The sequence below is a fragment of the Perissodus microlepis genome, chromosome 5 (assembly GCF_051167445.1).
Source record: "Perissodus microlepis isolate ML-2025 ecotype Zambia chromosome 5, ASM5116744v1, whole genome shotgun sequence".
Classification (NCBI taxonomy): Eukaryota; Metazoa; Chordata; class Actinopteri; order Cichliformes; family Cichlidae; genus Perissodus; species Perissodus microlepis.
In genome coordinates this window covers 16,169,586-16,187,248 of record NC_140465.1, presented here as the reverse complement: position 1 = coordinate 16,187,248, position 17,663 = coordinate 16,169,586, and the positions used below count along the sequence as shown (strand labels likewise).

Genomic DNA, 17,663 nt, shown 5'->3' with positions numbered 1-17,663 from the left:
TTAATGGGTGGTCTGTGCTTCATCAGACATATACCCTTTTTTCGGATAGTTTGATTATAGAAAACTTACGAACTTCTACATAATGCTGCAGTAATAACAGTGACTGGGTAATTTGACGCAGCAAACAGTCAAAAACGCCTTTTTAGTGGGCGTGTTTTTATCCAGCTAACGGGACTGGGTGAGCAGCAGCTTTCGGGGACTTCTCCGAGATCTGTGCTCAATCAATACTACCGATCCAATCCAGCGATCGCGATCACATTTTTATTGTAGTCCGTATAAAATGCAACACTCGCGAACGGCGAATTAGCGGCGGTGCTCGTAAAGCTGACGCGCAGCAGCGGTGCGTTTGTTCAGGCAGTGGCTCGCACGAGTCATGAAACCGCAGATTAAGTGTTAGGGAAGTTCGATCGCCGTTTTAAAGACAGCAAATATCATTCAACGAACAGCCTTGCGGTATTTTAGTGGTTTTAGAAGATAACCATAATGCAGAGCGACAAGCCGGAGCCGAGCGAATCCAAGGGCACCGAGTGTCCGAGCACAGGCGACCGCGAGAAGAAAGCCATGAGTAACGTGGAGGCAGAAACTGACAAACCCAAGGGGATAAGTGCAGTGGCGGTACTCTGGACCTTTGGGAAATGCCTGGGTGCCTTGCTGCCCGTCTACCTTGCCGGATACTATCGGGTCAGCACCAGTCTGCTGGTGTTCGGCATGATGATCTACACGGGATGGAAACATGCCCGAGAAGGCAAGGAGACGCGCCTGAAGTCAGCCATACAGCTGCTCGACAACGAGCAAGAGTACACATCCACGAGAGTGTCCAAAATCAAGCGAGACCTTCCTGCATGGGTAAGACATGAATGTACCTGATGGTCTGAGAGCATATTAAACTTTCTGCTGCTGCATGTCTCCCCCTTAGCCCACTTTGGCCTAGAGTAACCTTACATTACACAAATCAAGTAAAGCCTGGCACTGGACCATGCAATCACAATACCACTACAGAGGCTACTGTAGGGTGTAATGAGTATTTTTGAGTGATTTATCCCCAACCAGTAATTATTATTTGCTGCAATGGAACTATGGCATGTACCACAGCCTAGTATAGCCTTGAAAAACTTTGCTGAACCGTTGCTCTTTAGCTCCTCAAAGGAGTATGCAGTTTTGTAGAACTCTTTGTCCCTCTTCCTTTCATACAAAGACACTTCCTAAATTCATTGCTCACGTGTTTAATTTTAAAACGAAACATGTCTAAAAGCACACAAGGGGATTGTTGCTTCAAAAACAGCTCCAAAAACACTCAAACTGTCTAATCAAAACTGAATGGAGAATGTGTGAGGACACTAGACCTGCAGTCTATAGTACATCTTTGTAGTAATTGTAGACAGAACGCAAATTCAGAAACCAACATGTGCCTCTGTCATCTAGGAGTATCTGGCCACACCCAAGTGAGGTTCTGTGGGTTCCTGTTTCAGGAGTGATTAAAATGATTGCGTGCATAACCAGACAGAATGCATCTCCTCACTGAAGGGTTCAAAACAGATTTCTCAGCATTGTCATGTGGTAATGCTTTGTCTGAGAGAAACCTATGAAATATACATGGGGGGAAACACTTCAAGCACATATATTGCAAAAGTATCTTGACAAATGACTTACAATGCTTAATGTGTAATAGCCACATCATTTTAAAGTGATCTTTTTATATAACATATCTTCATCCATTTTTTTTTGTATAGTTTTTGAAAAGCTTTTTCAGTCTGAACCCTCAGGGAGAGAGCACTGTTGTGATAGCAACAAAGTTACCGGTCATCTGTGAATGAATCATTTCCCTTTCCTCTTGTTTGTTTATCAATTTCTATACACAATTTAAGCGTGTCCCTGCCCTCTGTTTCTGTCCTTCAGGTAAACTTTCCGGATGTTGAGAAGGTTGAATGGCTGAATAAGGTAAAACATCAGCAAGTTCCTCTTTTTCTTCATCATTTTATTGTACAACTGTCCATTTTCCCTCAAGCCCAGCAAACACACGCCGTTCAACAGCCCAGCTGTTGTGTTGATTGACACTTAGTGTGTGCTCGCTGATAAGTACTGTTGCTACCTTAGTGGAAAAAAGGCCACACCCCCACCATTGTGGCCACTCTGTCTGTACTGCAGAGGGGAGGCCTGGTGCCAGACAGCCCACTCAACATTTCCATTTCATTGCAGCCTACCAGGCTCACAGGAAAGAGGAGGAGCCACATCGCTCTCCAAACTAAAAAGAAACCCTTGCAGCCCCACCCCCATCTCCTTCTAGCTCTTCTAGCCTAGAGAAAGGCCTCTAATACAGACATAAAGAAATAAAAAGCATTCAAGATAGTAGGATCACAAGACGTAAGCATTAGAAAGCAGACAAAGCAGAGGTTTGAGACTGCTTACTGGAGGGGAGGTCAGCAGATTGCTTTACTGCTCAGGCTTCATGTGCCATAAGAGCAGGCAGCTGATGACTCATTCTCCACTTATGCCAGACTCTAACCAACTGTGGGGTTTTTGTTTTTTTGACAAAGTCAGAGGCACGCAAGCAAACTGTGCTCTGTTTTTAGATTCTTTCTCATTGACAATAGACTGAAAACTGCACAACTTTACATAGCGGTATTAATATTGTGCAGAAAGAACCACATCTAGACCACAGATGTCATACAGCATGTTGTGACCCCAAACAAGAACACTAACAGCTGAGGAGGTTTAGTACACTGCAGCTGTCTCTGTCATTCTTTCTGGTATTTCAAACAGAAGGCAAAAGTTTACTTGAAGCAGTCGTCTCGGTTATGTTTATGAAAGATAAAAACATTGTATTAAAGCATGTGCTTGATATCCTGGCCAGGTCCTGCAGCAGGTGTGGCCCTTTGTCGGCCAGTACCTCGAGAAGCTGCTGGTAGAAACCATCGCTCCTTCTATCCGAGCCTCAAGCAGCCACCTCCAGACTCTCAGCTTTACCAAGGTGGACATGGGAGACAAGGTGATGACACTGAGAGTTTACACAATGCTATGGATTTGCAGCAAAGATCCACACAAGTGATGCATGATGGAGTTATACTGTTCAAACAAATGTGCTTTATGTTTGCTTTAGGCCATGAAGGTTGTAGGGATCAAGGCACACACAGAAAATGACAAGGGACAAGTCTTGCTGGATCTGTATATTAGGTGACTTTTTACCCTTTTGCTTTTTACTCTCTCTTTACTGGAATGTTTCCAGGGTGCTCATATTGGTGACATTTTTGTGCTTATATCTTCAGCTACGTTGGCAACGTGGAGATCAATGTTGAAGTGAAACGGTACTTCTGCAAAGCTGGAGTCAAAGGCATACAGGTTTGTCTTCTTATCCAAGCTTAAAACTACTATGTGGTGACATTATTAGACAACCATTTCATGTAAAGCTTTTAAATGCCAATCTAAAGATCCAGAATTCAGTCAAATACAAAGAAAATCTGCTTTTCTTTATTTAGTGATAATTGGCCTTTCTGTTTCTCTTTTGCTTCAGCTACACGGGATGATGCGAGTGATCCTTGAGCCTCTGATTGGAGATGTGCCCATTGTGGGTGCAGTCTCTATGTTTTTCATCCGTCGGCCTGTAGGTCCATTTATATTTACAATTCACCTCCATTAGTCCTTCTCTTGTTGCACCTTCCAACCCCCATTCCTGTCAATGACACGTGTCCTATAGTCTTGTATGCTATTGGTTTTCTATCAGTCCTTAAAGATTGCTTTACACAGTTCCTTCTTATCTCTTCCCAGAAACTAGACATCAATTGGACTGGACTGACTAATTTGTTGGACATTCCTGGACTGAAGTGAGTCATGCTGAAAAAATCTTGCTTTACACATTATTAATAACCATAGCCTTTAAAGGGAACCAAGTCTGCTTGTTTCCAACTAAATGTTTCCAACTTCATGTACGCTATTCAAGAAGCTTTGCATGATCATGATTCACAGTTAAAAATAATCCCTACTCATCCTATGCAGTGATTTTGTAAAGCCCCACAGTTTAGCTTTACCTCCCTTCCCTTCTGCAAATTCAAGGCAAATTTCTCCTAATTGAATGCCCTTCATAAACAGACAAGTGGACGGGGCTTCTCTCTGCTTGCAAGAGATGAACATTTTAGTGACGTGAGCCTGATCAAGATCATTTGGCTCAGAGGAATTACCTGTACATAGGCTGAGTTCATTGTTTGAAACTTCTGTCATATTTAAGATGTGCATGCAACATTAACAGTATATTTATAAGAGAAACTAAAGAAAGTACAATATTTTCCCTTCAAAAATGTCGTTTCAATAATTTACTTTTATTTACTTTTTTAGTACTGCCACTGAAATATTACTCTGTTCTATGTTTTAGTGTCATGTCAGACAGCATGATTATGGATGCTATCGCCTCCTTCTTGGTGCTGCCCAACCGCCTGGTTGTCCCGCTGGTTCCTGGCCTGCCTGTGGCCCAGCTACGCTCTCCTTTGCCCAGGGTAAGGCCTGAATATTCATCTGCACATTCAGACTACAATTGTACTTCAAGCTTTAAAACACTAGTATATGAACCTCTTCTCCTCTCTCAGGGTGTTGTACGCATCCACCTACTGGAGGCACAGAAACTAGTAGCCAAGGACAACTATGTGAAAGGGGTCATGGCAGGCTTGTCTGACCCCTATGCCATATTAAGGGTGGGACCTCAGACCTTCACCTCCAAACACATTGACAACACAGATGCCCCCAAGTGGGGAGAGATGTATGAGGTGAGGAGAAAGGTTTTTTGTTTTCTTTGTAAACCATCAGCACGTAAATTGGAAAATGTTGTCTTTCACACATCATTTCACTTTGTTCTGTATTTGAGTGTTTCTCCTGATATATCAGTCACTGGCATTGTTCATTTTCATTCACGAGGCTGCAGACAGCTTCCATACAAGCCCCTTTGTCAGTCGTCATGTCCTTATTTGTGTTCCGTACATCAGGTTATTGTCCATGAAGTACCTGGTCAAGAGTTGGAGGTTGAGGTATATGACAAAGACCCAGACAAGGATGATTTCTTGGGCAGGTACATATGCATAATTCATGTCCTGGTTGAATCTCATGTTGTCACTTTTCATTTGTCACCTGCATGAACACTGGGGAAAAGTACTTCGAATGTACAAAGTCTCCTTTCTGTTCTGTTGATCATTGAAATTGCACTACTGTATTTTGTTTTTAATCCTTCTTGTCTTGCACTCCTCCTCCCTATAGGACCAAATTGGATTTGGGCATTGTGAAGAAATCCATAGTTGTCGATGATGTAAGTGAGCAGTTTTCTTTTTTTATCTTTGCCACGCTGAGGATGATTTTTTAATCATAAGACGGTGAAAGTATGTCTGAATGTGTCTTCCCAGTGGTTCACTCTGAAGGACACAGATTCTGGACGGGTTCACTTCAGGCTAGAGTGGTTGAGTTTGCTGCCAAGCACTGATCAACTAGAGCAGGTCTGAGTGTCTAATTTTCACTGATGATCAGCTTTTCGTGTGTCATCGAGGAGACTTGTGTTTGTTGTCAAACAATTACACTAAAAGAAATGTTGTAAAATCATCATCTAGGTCCTGAAGAGGAACGAGAGCATCACCAACAAGAATGCTGATCTCCCTTCTTCAGCCATCTTGGTTATCTATTTGGATAAGGCTGAGGCGCTTCCTGTGAGTCAAATAAGTGTGCTTTCTGTGCCCACATTTGTGCACAGCTCAGAGCTGCTTCCTGTGTGTGGTTAAACTAACTGAGCTGTAACTGCTATTTGTTTCGCATTCCACAAGTTTGTTGCCTTGGCCTCAAACCCAGTTTAATCTGTTCCACTGTTGATGAATATGGGTAACTCTATCCAAAACTGTTACACACTTTTCAGACTCTTCTAATTTTGTCATATATTTAAGAAGAAAAACAAAAGTTAAAGAAACTTTGGAAGAAAACCCCCGGCTTATTGTTTTTTCTCTTTGCAAACTTAGACTTCCTGATTGTGCCATGCAGCACGGTGCTTCATTTCAGTTATTTGTGCTGTCGCTATGGTAGCCATGCACACACTTTCATTGTGACCGACCTCATGTTCTTATAATAGTAGATAAATCTATTTGTTGTGCTGCTCTTGGTTACAGAATGTCAGTGTCTTACTCTGTATTCATATCTGTCCGCAACTGTGTACGTTTTAGATGAAGAAGGGAAATAAAGAGCCCAATCCCATGGTGCAGTTATCTGTGAAGGACGTCACTAGAGAGAGCAAGGTACATCTCCTGGGAAAGCCATTTAAAATTCTCTTGATATGGTTTGTTTATTTTTTTGTCATATGCACATTTTTCCGTCTTCTCTTTAGACGTGTTACACAACCATTAATCCAGAGTTTGAAGAAGCTTTTACCTTCTTCATCCACGATCCTCGCAACCAGGACATAGACATTCAGGTAGTAGATGATGAGATTATGTACCATTTACTATGCAATAAAACTCATCTTTGATAATCTGACGGGTGATGGTGTTGAACTGTCTTTTCTTCATTAGGTGAAGGATGCTGACCGTGTGCAGACGCTGGGAAACCTGACCATCCCGTTGTCCCGTCTCTTATCAAATTCCCATCTTTCTCTGGACCAATGGTTCCAGTTGGAAAACTCTGGATCAGCCAGTCGCATCTACATCAATGCGATTCTCAGGGTAAATGGGACTAAGACCTATGATCCTGCACTGTTATAATGTCTAATAAACACACTTACAAAAAAGTGGAGTGTAGGAAGTGATTAATTCCAAATTCAATTAAGAATTTTTGTCTTTCTGCTTCTCCTTTTTCCCATTTCACCAAAGGTCCTGTGGTTAGACGAAGAGCGCATTCCATCTGATGTGTCCTCCAGCTTATCCCAACAGCTCCCACAGCAGACCTCTCCCCATCCTAGCTTCGCTACAGAGGTAATACAGGACAGTCCAGTTATTTTTTTCTTTTTACTTGATAGCTCTTAGGATCTTGCTAGTATTCTTTTTATTATTTTAAAATTTAAAATGCACATTTTTATTTCAGGGACTGCTGAGAATTCACCTGTTGGCAGGTCAGAATCTTGTTCCGAAAGATAACCTGATGGGAGGCATGGTGAAAGGCAAGAGTGACCCCTATGTCAAGCTCAGCATTGGGGGTGAAACATTCACAAGCGAAGTTATCAAAGGCAATCTTAACCCCACCTGGAACGAGATGTATGAGGTAAGAAATTGCTGTAAAATTTTAAAGAATAATCTGCGCTTTTGTGTGTAATTAAGTAAAGAATTTTATTTCAAGACAAGTGGTTCACATCAAATAAAAACAAAAAACAAGAAAATAGAGAACCAGACAAAATAAAATAAAATCTAAATCCAAGTTTAAAAAGACGAGTCTTCAGCTGCTTTTTGGCTGAGTACACAGAGTTCATTTAGTTGCAGTGTAATTAGTTAAAAAGGGTCCTTTGAGATGTGTACTTGGTTTGCCCCTCAGGTTATTTTAACCCAGCTTCCAGGCCAGGACCTGCATGTGGAGGTCTTTGATAAAGACATCAACATGAAGGATGACTTCATGGGCAGGTAACTATATCTAAATCAAGCATCACATTGCTTATTAGCATCTACACGATCTATTCTAATCTTGTATGTGTTGACATGCAGGCTGAAGATCAGTCTAAAGGATCTCATTGATGCTCAGTACACTGATCAGGTGGGCATGTGCTACAGTGTTAGCCTTTAGAATGTGATTAGCCATCTACATAGAGTTTTAGTATTTCAGGTACAGACACATATGAAATTTTAGAAAAATGCAAATGATAGATCTGCTTGAACTTTTTCTCTAAAATTACTTAATTAAAGATAGTTCAGACATTAAAATGATTTCTCTTTATTTTTCAGTGGTACACGCTCAGTGATGTGAAGTCTGGTCGTGTACACCTGATACTGGAATGGGTTCCAACAGCCTCAGAGTCAGACAGATTGGACCAGGTCAGTAATATCGAAACAAGCCACGGATTAATGAACACCTTGTGCTGAGCTTGATTTATATTCTGCGGTTGCTTCCTGCATCTTTAGGTTCTTCAGTTCTATTCCCAACAGTCCTACAAGAACAAGGCAGTTCCCTCGGCAGGCCTGCTGTTTGTGTTTGTCGAACAGGCAGATGGATTGTCAGTAAGTCTTTTAATACTGCTTTGTAGGACAGACTGTAGAACTAGGAGCTGACCTTTGGACTCCAAATAAATATTACTGACTGTTGTCTCTTCCTGCAGGTGAAGAAGAGTGGAAAAGATCCAAAAGTAGGAGCAGAGTTAACTCTTGGAGCAAAGTCTCGAAAAACTACAGTAAGACTCCAGCCCTCATCCTGATACTTCTGCTTCTCTTTCAGTACTAAGATTGGCAAAGAACTCTATGGATTGACTCTTTTGTCTCGTCTTAAGGTGTGTGATCGTACAACATCACCTCAGTGGAATGAAGCATTCTGCTTCCTGGTTCGTGACCCCAGAGAGGCTATTCTTCTTGTTAAGGTAAGATGGCTTCGGTGTATTATAAAACTTATCCTCATGTAAACAGATCTCTCATATAGAAGTTGTTAATACCAAATATTGTGTTTTTCCAGCTCTCCCACAGCTGGACCTTACCCATGGGCTCTGTGGTTATTCCTATTCGAGAGCTGCTCTCTGAACCAGAGCTGGTCCTGGACCAGTGGTTCCATCTGGATGGAGCCTCACCTGAGAGCCAGATTCTTTTGAGAACTGAACTCAAGGTATGTCAGTCTTTGTCTCTCTCAGGTTTTCAGTTCAACTTTTTTTTGTTTGTTTGTTTTGTTTTTTTGTTATCTTCTAAATCAAGCATAGTTGTAGTTTAAGTGAGTCAGAGCCTCAAGCTCAGCTTCAGTCCCAACATATCAGTTGATCTCAGTGCCAGTCCACAGTTTCTGAGGGCTCACATAGGGCACACTATATGAGCCGCTGTAGTTGCTGAACCCCTGCAAGCTGCTTTGCAACCCACCTTTACTCCACCTCCTAGTATCCTGCTTTGTGTGACATATCAGTGTCATAGCTGTTGTCACTGTTGCCTGCTCTGTATTCTTGCTATTATTCTTGCTGTTGCGCCCTCTGCCCATGGCTTTCCATGTTAGCATAGTGCACCCAAAGGAGGTGGCAGAACAAAGCTATGCTTAATTTAAATCACTGCAGATACAAATATCAATCTTCAGTTTTAACTATGTTGGTTTAGACCGAAATATTTAACATATTTCATATGAATAAGTGAATATCATTAACTTTTGTTTTTGCGATAAGCCACCTTCTCTGACTTTAATTCTCTCTTTTATTTCCTTTTTTGCTCATTTTTTTGTTCTTTTTCTAATTTGTTTTTGCAACGGGTGTAATGACTGTGTAATAAATAACATAGTTAATTTAGAACAATGTCCATTTAACTACAGATGCTGATTCCAAGCAAATGTCCTGTTACCGCTGATAAAACTAAGGTGACTGTGGTGTCAGATCCTTCTCCTGCTAAGCAGAAACAGGAGACAGAAAAAACGCTCAAGTAAGATTATTTATTCAGTAAAGTCTATTTCTGTTTAGCCACCAGATTTCCCTCTTAAACTTGACTGATTTCTAATCGCTGTGTTTTTAGGTCGAGCTCAGTAGACACTCCTCCCGTGGAGACTATTGTCTCTTCGGTGACTTCGCATGAAGATGCCGATGCCAAAAAAGAGGCAGCTGATTCGATTCCAGATGAGATGGAAGAAGAATCACCAAGTCCTGCCATAACACAGCCCCCTCATACTTCCCCAGACATCAGCTTTGCCAGTGAGGTAACATCACAACACACTGATCTACAGAAGCAGATACGAGAAGCAGGGCACGACAAAATCCTGTTTGTTAAAAAGTCGCATGGATGAAAATATCTCTCCCTCTAGGGTCTGCTGAGGATCATCCTGCTGGAGGCCCAGAGTCTTGTTGCCAAAGATAAAGTGATGGGTATGGCAAAAGGCAAGAGTGACCCTTACGCTAAGATCAGTGTCGGTGAAGAAAGTTTTAAGAGCAACGTGATCAAGGAAAACCTCAACCCGGTCTGGAATGAGATGTATGAGGTATGTATGAGGGGCTGCATAAAATCAGAAGGCCTGTTACCACCTAACATCTGTGACTTTGACTAAACTTGTTTGTGTTCTCTAAGGTGGTTTTGAGGCCTCAGTCAGGACAGGAAATGCAAGTGGAGCTGTATGATAAAGACATGGACAAAGATGACTTCCTGGGCAGGTAGGGGCTAATGTGGAGGTCTACACTTGTTCAGAACTGAGTCAGAGGAGTCAGATCACACAAAGATAACTATCTGAGCATAGCAGTTGGTAAACAAGTGTGTATACTGGCAAAAAAACAGTGTCAGTCGACCATGAGATGATGTTTATCACAGTACACTAGTAAAAAAAAACACTTTCTAAATTTCTAAATTCAGAATCGCTGAAACAGGAATTGTACATAATGTGCATAATCTTCTTTGTTGACTAGATTCAAAATCAGCGTGGCAGACATAATCAGCTCCCAGTACTTAGACCAGGTGGGTATTTTAGATATTTTCTTACTAAATGTGTGTACGCCTTGTGCATTTATAAACTGTAATCCAATGTTTGAGCACCTCTGTTTCAGTGGTACACCTTGAATGATGTAAAGTCTGGGCGTGTCCGTCTGATCCTGGAGTGGGTTTCAACAGTGTCCCATAATAACACCCTAGACCAAGTCAGTGCATGTTTCTGTACACAGACAAAATGCTCCTTCTCTGATTCGCTGTGCACATCGGTGCTGAGTCACTAATGTATTTTTTTATTTGATTCTCTGCTGCAGGTAATGCATTTGCTGTCTCTGCAGTCTTACCAGAACAAGGCCGCTCCCTGTGCAGCACTCCTCTTTGTTTATGTGGACAGAGCGCACTCGTTGCCCGTGAGTCCCTTGTAATTTTGCACAGTGAAAATCATTATGATAGTCAGTTTGATTATGAGTTCGTTTACGCACATAAAGTGAAAAATTGCCACTTTTAACACTTTATATTTTATAAGATAGTATTGGATGTCATAATTACGGAGAATAATGTCTGCTGGGATAAACTCTGATCACACTTGAATTGGAGAAGTTAAGAAAATAGATGAAAGGAATTCAAACTATTCATGTAATCTAATCTTTTTTATTTCTGTGTACAGTTCAAAAAAAGTGGAAAGGAGCCCAAGGCTGGAGCTGAGCTGGTGTTTGGTAACACAGTCTACAAAACTAAGGTATGAAATTAATAATATATGTGACATAATATACTATAACTTCACACCTGATTTTTTTTTTAAAAGAGAAATTATTTATTACCATTCTTTATCCATTTTCTGTCTGAAGGTGTGCGATCGCACGAGTGCTCCTCAGTGGAACGAAGGATTCTACTTCAAGGTACACAATCCCAAAGAGGAGATGCTCATCATAAAGGTAAATGTACTGAATTTGTTACAGTACAATACACAGTACAGTACAATAGCATTTAAAGTCTGCTGCTGCCCTCTTCATTTCAAGTGCTGACTGATATCACAAATGTGTCCTTTCGCTGTGTAGCTCTCCAGTGCGTGGGACCAGCCAATGGGATCTCTGGTAGTTCCTGTGAGACAGCTTCTCTCTGAACCACAGCTGGTCCTGGACCAGTGGATGCCGCTTGATGGAGCGTTACCTGAAAGCGAGATCCTCCTGAGGGCTGAGCTCAAGGTATGAAGATATGTACACTCTACATTAGTGTTACTGTGACTGACATCAAGGAACCCCAACTGAAAATGTGTCATTAACAGATTCTTAACTCGAGGATGGATGAAGTTCCACGGCCGACTGTGACCACTGTAAAGAAAGAGGACACCAGCACCCACACAGAAAAGGCATCCGCAGCAGCTGGCAAGGAGGAAAAAAGTTCAGAGATGCCAACACACAAGTGAGTCATTTGCGTGTGAAATCTATAATCTCATGTTGAAGCTAATGCTGCTGTACCCGTGACTGTAGTCTTATTCAAAAACAGTTAAAACCAAAGTTAGAAGTGCTGCTAAGGAAAATAAGCAGTTCATACACCTTTAATTTAAACATAAATAAGCTTAATAAATGGAAGATATTAAGTGAGCTCCCTGTTGGTGAGTGAAGGTATAGGAAAACGTGCTCCTTGATGTCATATACCACTTAAATATAAAGACATAGTTGCACTAGGACTGCACAGGACGCATCATTCAGATGGTATTATGTCTGACAAGCTTTATTCCAGACTTTCATGTTTTTAGAATAATGTTGCTCTTAGGTCTGTTGCAGTATCAAACCAGCCTAAAGAACCTGAAGCAAATCCTGCAACTGCTACAGAGATGGCTCCTCATGTTGAACCAGCACATGACCCATCCCCTGCTGCTGCAGTGAGTCACATCACACAAAAGTCAGTTGTTACTCTGCCCCAGATGTCTGTTTTCGTCTTCATAACATTAATGTAATTTTGCTCAGCTGGCGGACAAGCCAGCAGATGCAGAAGAGCACCGCACACAGCCCCACAAAGCAGACAGAGGAGACTTTGAACCACAGAAAAAGCAAACAGAAGGGTGAGCTCCATGTGACAGCAAACACAACTATATTGTTCCTTCAGTTTTTCATATTTTTGTCATGTTTGCCTCAAACAAACAATTTGAAAAAAACATAATGAAAAAAAAAAAACTTCTCCATTTTCTGTGTGTTTGGATATGAATGAATTTCCAGTTTGGGCAATCTTGCTCACGCCACAGTGGCAGGTCTTCCCTCTGACACTAAAAAGCCAGAAGTGGTTCCTGAAATCCCCAAACCTGCTCAGGTTCTTCCACCACACACAACCCCGAGCCAGGGCTTTGCTCAAGAGGTGGGTGTAGTTCTGTCTTTGTTATCAGCATGGAAAGGAAAGCAGTATCATGTAATTTGCTTTTGAGTTCATATATACATATTCAGATCATTCTGGAGGTCTAATTCTAATGTTTTGAAATGTAGGGCTCCATTAAGCCTATGTTTTTTCATTAACTCACATTAGACAATATCCTCCCAGCGATTCCATTTGTCCTCAGATATTCGGTGGGGATAATTAGATAAATGGATGCTGCTGGGATTCAACTTATCATGTGGGTTTCTAAACAGCCCCTCGTGTCTCTTTCTGCACAGCAGGATTTTCCTTCTTCCTCCTGTTATTTTACTCTAAGCTCTACTAGAATGGCCCCCTCTGCTGTTTTGGTTTATCTTGTTTGTACCTGTGTCGTACCAGCTTCAAGGAAGAAGAAGGACATCTAGAGGCTTAAAACAAAATGAGCATGTTGCAAACGCAACTTATAATGTAGGATACTCTTAATGATGGATCCTTTGCTAATTTGAACAAGAAAAACAGGTTTTCATTAAGTAGTTAACCATCAATCAGAGATTTGTTTATCTCTAAAGATTTATCTATGAAAGTGACAAAAGAATGTCAGATTAACAGCTAGTAAGCAAGAAATTCCTGTTTTCCAGTCTTCCGTGGGAAGGACAGAAATGATCTGGATCACACTGAAATGTATACACTGACTTAATAAATCCAACGTATGCTCTGTTCTGTGGTACTTTCTGTATAACACTTGCAGTCTTCATGCTGTAGGGGCTCCTGAGGATTCACCTGCTGGAGGCCCATAATCTGGTTGCAAAGGATAACCTGATGGGGGGGATGGTGAAGGGCAAGAGCGATCCCTATGTCAAGATCAACGTAGGCGAGGTTACATTCAAGAGCCATGTTATCAAGGAGAATCTAAACCCAACATGGAACGAAATGTATGAGGTAAGCTGTTTAAGGTTGTTGTTCATTATCTGAGCTTTGATTTGTCTGAAGTAGTTTTTTTGACAAATGTTTGCTTCTCTTACTTTTAAACAGGTCGTTGTGAAAGGGCACAGCATCCAGGAGATCAAGTTTGAAGCATTTGATAAAGATATAGATTCTGATGACTTTCTAGGAAGGTGTGTTTCCTACTCTAAAGAATCAGTGCTGTGTTTCACTGGTCTAGCTTGATTGCAGCTTCCACCTCGAGCCATGGAAAATGAAAGATAACACATTTTTATTTTATTTAAAACAAATTTCCACCTGCATAAAATTAATTGAGAATACCATTTACATTATTGTTATTAATCTAGTATTGACTGCTTTTTTCACAAAGCCTTTCTCTTAAAACTCCTGACATCTGGAAATCAGCCTGAAGTAAACATGGTCATATTATGTGAACTTAAACTCTTGTTGTTGTTAATCATTTGCCTGTATTCGTGTTCACAGATTCAGTATTAAGCTAAATGAGGTCATAAGATCACAGTACACAGATCAGGTTAGTCATGCAAACCTTGAGCCACACCCTGTGTTTTTTAACTCGGTGTTGCCTGTTTTCCTCGTACAAAGAGTTTGTCATGCTTCTCTAACAAACGTTGTCTCTCTTGCAGTGGTACACTCTGAAGGATGTGAAATCTGGACAGGTTCACTTGATACTGGAGTGGGTTCCTGCAGTGTCAAACACAGCCAGACTGGAGCAGGTGGGCCCCGCACCATGTTAATAAACTCACTCAGTTCAGCCTCGCTCTGTTCATTTAAACATGGAGTAATATGCCTCCGGCCTCCTAGAATGCTGTTGAGCAACATAGCACCACACAAAGTATATTCACTTTGCAAAATAATCACCTGACCTAACTGGCTGTGCTCCATGCCACAGGTGCTGCAGCTTCAGTCTCTCCAGGCTTTTAAGAACAAAGCTGTCCCTGCTGCAGCTCTGCTCTTTGTCCATATAGACAGAGCACATTCATTATCTGTAAGTCGCCCGCAGTTTATTGATACACTGTGCACAAGTTGACAGAAACGATCCCACGTGCTGTGTAACTTGAATGCCTCTCTTTTGCTTCATAGTTGAAGAAGAGTGGAAAAGAACCAAAAGCCGGAGCTGAGCTTGTTCTGGGTGAAACAGCCTACAAAACCAAAGTAAGGCTCTTTCTCTCATGCTGCTCTGCAACTCAGTGTGATAATTAATTTTTTTCCTGCTATATTAATCTTATCATTTCATCACACTTTATCAGCTCTGTGACCGCAGTACCAGTCCTCAGTGGAATGAGTCTTTCTACTTTGTGGTCCATGATCCTAAGCATGATATGCTTGTGGTGAAAGTAAGATATTTATTTACATCTGTTTTTACATTTTGCCATACTTCTTGCATTCTTTTGTGTGTACAGATTTAATTTGCTTACATGTAAGAGTACTAATATTGAGGTGATTTTCATTCTCACTCTCTTTTGCATCGCAGTTGTCGAGTGGCTGGGACCAGCCAATGGGATCTCTGGTGATTCCTGTCAAGAATCTGCTTGCAGAGCCACAATTGGTTCAGGATCAGTGGTTCCATCTGGATGGAGCATCACCTGAAAGTCAAATCCTGCTTAGGGCTGAACTCAAGGTGATAACATCTGACAGATAAAAGCAAATGAGTTGACTCGTTACTGCGCACTCTTACTGTTGTTCTGGATGTGTTTTATAGATACTGGCATCCAAAATGACGGATTTGATTGGTGCAGGGACTTTGCCCTGTGCTGCTTCTGGGTGCGGTTCTGGAAACGGGCAGGTGAAGCTGTCGCTTTCATACGCCTCGCAAGAGAAAAAGCTCATTGTCATCGTTCACGCCTGCAGGTGTGTGAAACAAAACATTTAAATCACATAAGTGATGCATATGAATATTATGCATCTGAGGCTGTGTTAAAGGAAGGTGTTTGTAATATTATAACACAACCTCATCATAACTTCATCATAAACTTACCATGTTTCTGTGTGGGGTCAAAAACAGGTCATAAAAGAAATTCATGTTTATTTTCACCAACTTTATACTGACAGAAAGATCATTTTGAATTCATTTTGCACATCTTCTGATGTGGCTTTACAAAAACTGAATTCAGCACATGATGGAAACAACACCCGAGTCCATCAGAAATGTCTGTATGTTGTTGCATTGAAAAACATTCTGCTCTGCATTTCTGTTGGTCTCTAACACTTTAGGAAAAACCCACAAATAGGGAAATTATTAATGATAACTCAAAGAATATTTCATGCTATGTTGACTGCTCCATATATTGAAGAAGAAACTGTATTGCTCTAACATACTGGGACTCAGTGACTAAATGAAAAATAATATGTCTCCATCATATGATATGACAACCTTTTCGCACGAACTGTGAGACCGCTAATTTTATAGGCTAATGCTTTATGTTCATTTAACAGATGCTAGATTTTAATAGAGTTATCCAGGGTATGAATGATCTAAATGGTAGCAGATTTTCTGTTAGATAGAAAATATATTCATAGACATTGTGGGCTTTACCAATAGACGCACAATGAAGCATCTGTAGGAAATGCACCCCCTGTCCAGTGGACACTTGGAGTGAGAGCTGCAACTTATACTTATATCTGAGTTTCTCATGTTTGCTTGTTGTACTTTTGCTTTTGAAGTTGACTGTTCATGAACTCAAAATAACTCCCGGGAAACAGAGTGCTCCCACCCCTGCTGGCATGTCTTAAAACATTTTTACAGTTATCTTTTGTTCATCATTGCTATATTTCATTTTTATATTGTTTATTTTTTTTATCCACACAGAGGTCTGTTGTCGCAACATAAGGATGGTGTGGACAGCTATGTCTCCCTCATGCTGCTGCCAGATAAAAGCAAGGCCACTAAGAAAAAAACAGGAGTGAAGAAGAGAGACCTCAACCCAGAATTTAATGAAAGGTTGCACTACATTCTTTGCTCCTTTGTAGGTTTTGTTATCCCTAAAGATCTGACCTAGTGTTTTAATAATCTTTTTGTACTTTTTTAAAGGTTTGAGTATGATCTACCTAAGGACGAGATAAGATTCAGACGCCTCAGTGTATCAGTGAAAAATAACTCCTCTTCATTCAGAAGCCGAGACGTCATTGGACAGGTCGGACTAAAATCGTATTTGTAGCTCTTCCTGCATCTGTTACATGGCTTTAAATATACTGCCAAACAGCACACTGAGATTCGGTTGGGTAAAATGTACTCCAATCTCCTCACTGTGCTCTAGCTGGTAGCGTAAATTGCATTGATTCCATAAATGTGTTTTATCTTTTCACTCTGAAATGCTCCAAATACAGGCAGAAACTGTGTTTATGCAGATGCTGACATGACATTCCCATTCTTTAGGTGCAGCTCGAGTTGGCTGAGGTGAACCTCGTGTCTGGTGTCACAGAATGGTGAGCAGAAGAGATCTGGTTTCATCCAGACTGTATTTACATTTATTCAAATGCTCAAGCTTGATGGTCATTATTTCTGACCATTTTTATTGACCATCAGGAACTCTTACTATCATTCAATGACTGTTCCACCTCATCTTCCAGGTTCACTCTGAAGGATGAAGCTGAATAGAGAGAATAGCTGCTTGCTGATGCCGTAGTACAGCGATGAAAACGTCATCATTCAAATCCTGCTACTGCTAATCACACCGATGCCTTCTCCTCTGTACTTCTGCACACAGTGCCAGCATGGCAGCCTTACCTGTATCCACCCAGCTCACTGTGTTATAGCATCTAGTATAGAAGTGCACAGCACTTGTATTCACATACAACCACATACATACAAGTCACCAAAGATAAGTAGAAAGA

The 17,663-nt window shown here is 41.1% G+C and overlaps 1 protein-coding gene across 1 annotated transcript in view; it reads left to right on the top strand.

The window, feature by feature from the left end:
• Positions 1–143: 143 nt before the first annotated feature.
• The window catches only part of LOC146386975 (uncharacterized), an 18,004-nt gene continuing 484 nt past the window's right edge, over positions 144–17,663 (top strand). The window contains exons 1-52 of the mRNA XM_084928250.1: positions 144–846; positions 1,897–1,938; positions 2,852–2,986; positions 3,098–3,171; positions 3,264–3,336; positions 3,509–3,598; positions 3,763–3,818; positions 4,364–4,484; positions 4,575–4,751; positions 4,968–5,050; positions 5,236–5,284; positions 5,379–5,468; positions 5,580–5,675; positions 6,180–6,251; positions 6,341–6,427; positions 6,525–6,674; positions 6,822–6,923; positions 7,033–7,209; positions 7,477–7,562; positions 7,644–7,692; positions 7,881–7,970; positions 8,058–8,153; positions 8,252–8,323; positions 8,420–8,506; positions 8,599–8,745; positions 9,427–9,533; positions 9,624–9,804; positions 9,910–10,083; positions 10,170–10,252; positions 10,502–10,550; positions 10,640–10,729; positions 10,835–10,930; positions 11,188–11,259; positions 11,369–11,455; positions 11,579–11,725; positions 11,806–11,942; positions 12,297–12,405; positions 12,491–12,585; positions 12,740–12,875; positions 13,632–13,808; positions 13,902–13,984; positions 14,295–14,343; positions 14,456–14,545; positions 14,722–14,817; positions 14,913–14,984; positions 15,080–15,166; positions 15,304–15,450; positions 15,532–15,680; positions 16,639–16,770; positions 16,861–16,963; positions 17,206–17,255; positions 17,400–17,663. The exon at positions 17,400–17,663 is cut by the window's right edge and continues 484 nt beyond it. Of these exons, the coding sequence (XP_084784376.1) occupies positions 484–846; positions 1,897–1,938; positions 2,852–2,986; positions 3,098–3,171; positions 3,264–3,336; positions 3,509–3,598; positions 3,763–3,818; positions 4,364–4,484; positions 4,575–4,751; positions 4,968–5,050; positions 5,236–5,284; positions 5,379–5,468; positions 5,580–5,675; positions 6,180–6,251; positions 6,341–6,427; positions 6,525–6,674; positions 6,822–6,923; positions 7,033–7,209; positions 7,477–7,562; positions 7,644–7,692; positions 7,881–7,970; positions 8,058–8,153; positions 8,252–8,323; positions 8,420–8,506; positions 8,599–8,745; positions 9,427–9,533; positions 9,624–9,804; positions 9,910–10,083; positions 10,170–10,252; positions 10,502–10,550; positions 10,640–10,729; positions 10,835–10,930; positions 11,188–11,259; positions 11,369–11,455; positions 11,579–11,725; positions 11,806–11,942; positions 12,297–12,405; positions 12,491–12,585; positions 12,740–12,875; positions 13,632–13,808; positions 13,902–13,984; positions 14,295–14,343; positions 14,456–14,545; positions 14,722–14,817; positions 14,913–14,984; positions 15,080–15,166; positions 15,304–15,450; positions 15,532–15,680; positions 16,639–16,770; positions 16,861–16,963; positions 17,206–17,255; positions 17,400–17,427 (5,490 nt within the window). The 5' untranslated portion in view covers positions 144–483 and the 3' untranslated portion in view covers positions 17,428–17,663. The remainder of the gene's footprint in view (positions 847–1,896; positions 1,939–2,851; positions 2,987–3,097; positions 3,172–3,263; positions 3,337–3,508; positions 3,599–3,762; positions 3,819–4,363; positions 4,485–4,574; positions 4,752–4,967; positions 5,051–5,235; positions 5,285–5,378; positions 5,469–5,579; positions 5,676–6,179; positions 6,252–6,340; positions 6,428–6,524; positions 6,675–6,821; positions 6,924–7,032; positions 7,210–7,476; positions 7,563–7,643; positions 7,693–7,880; positions 7,971–8,057; positions 8,154–8,251; positions 8,324–8,419; positions 8,507–8,598; positions 8,746–9,426; positions 9,534–9,623; positions 9,805–9,909; positions 10,084–10,169; positions 10,253–10,501; positions 10,551–10,639; positions 10,730–10,834; positions 10,931–11,187; positions 11,260–11,368; positions 11,456–11,578; positions 11,726–11,805; positions 11,943–12,296; positions 12,406–12,490; positions 12,586–12,739; positions 12,876–13,631; positions 13,809–13,901; positions 13,985–14,294; positions 14,344–14,455; positions 14,546–14,721; positions 14,818–14,912; positions 14,985–15,079; positions 15,167–15,303; positions 15,451–15,531; positions 15,681–16,638; positions 16,771–16,860; positions 16,964–17,205; positions 17,256–17,399) is intronic.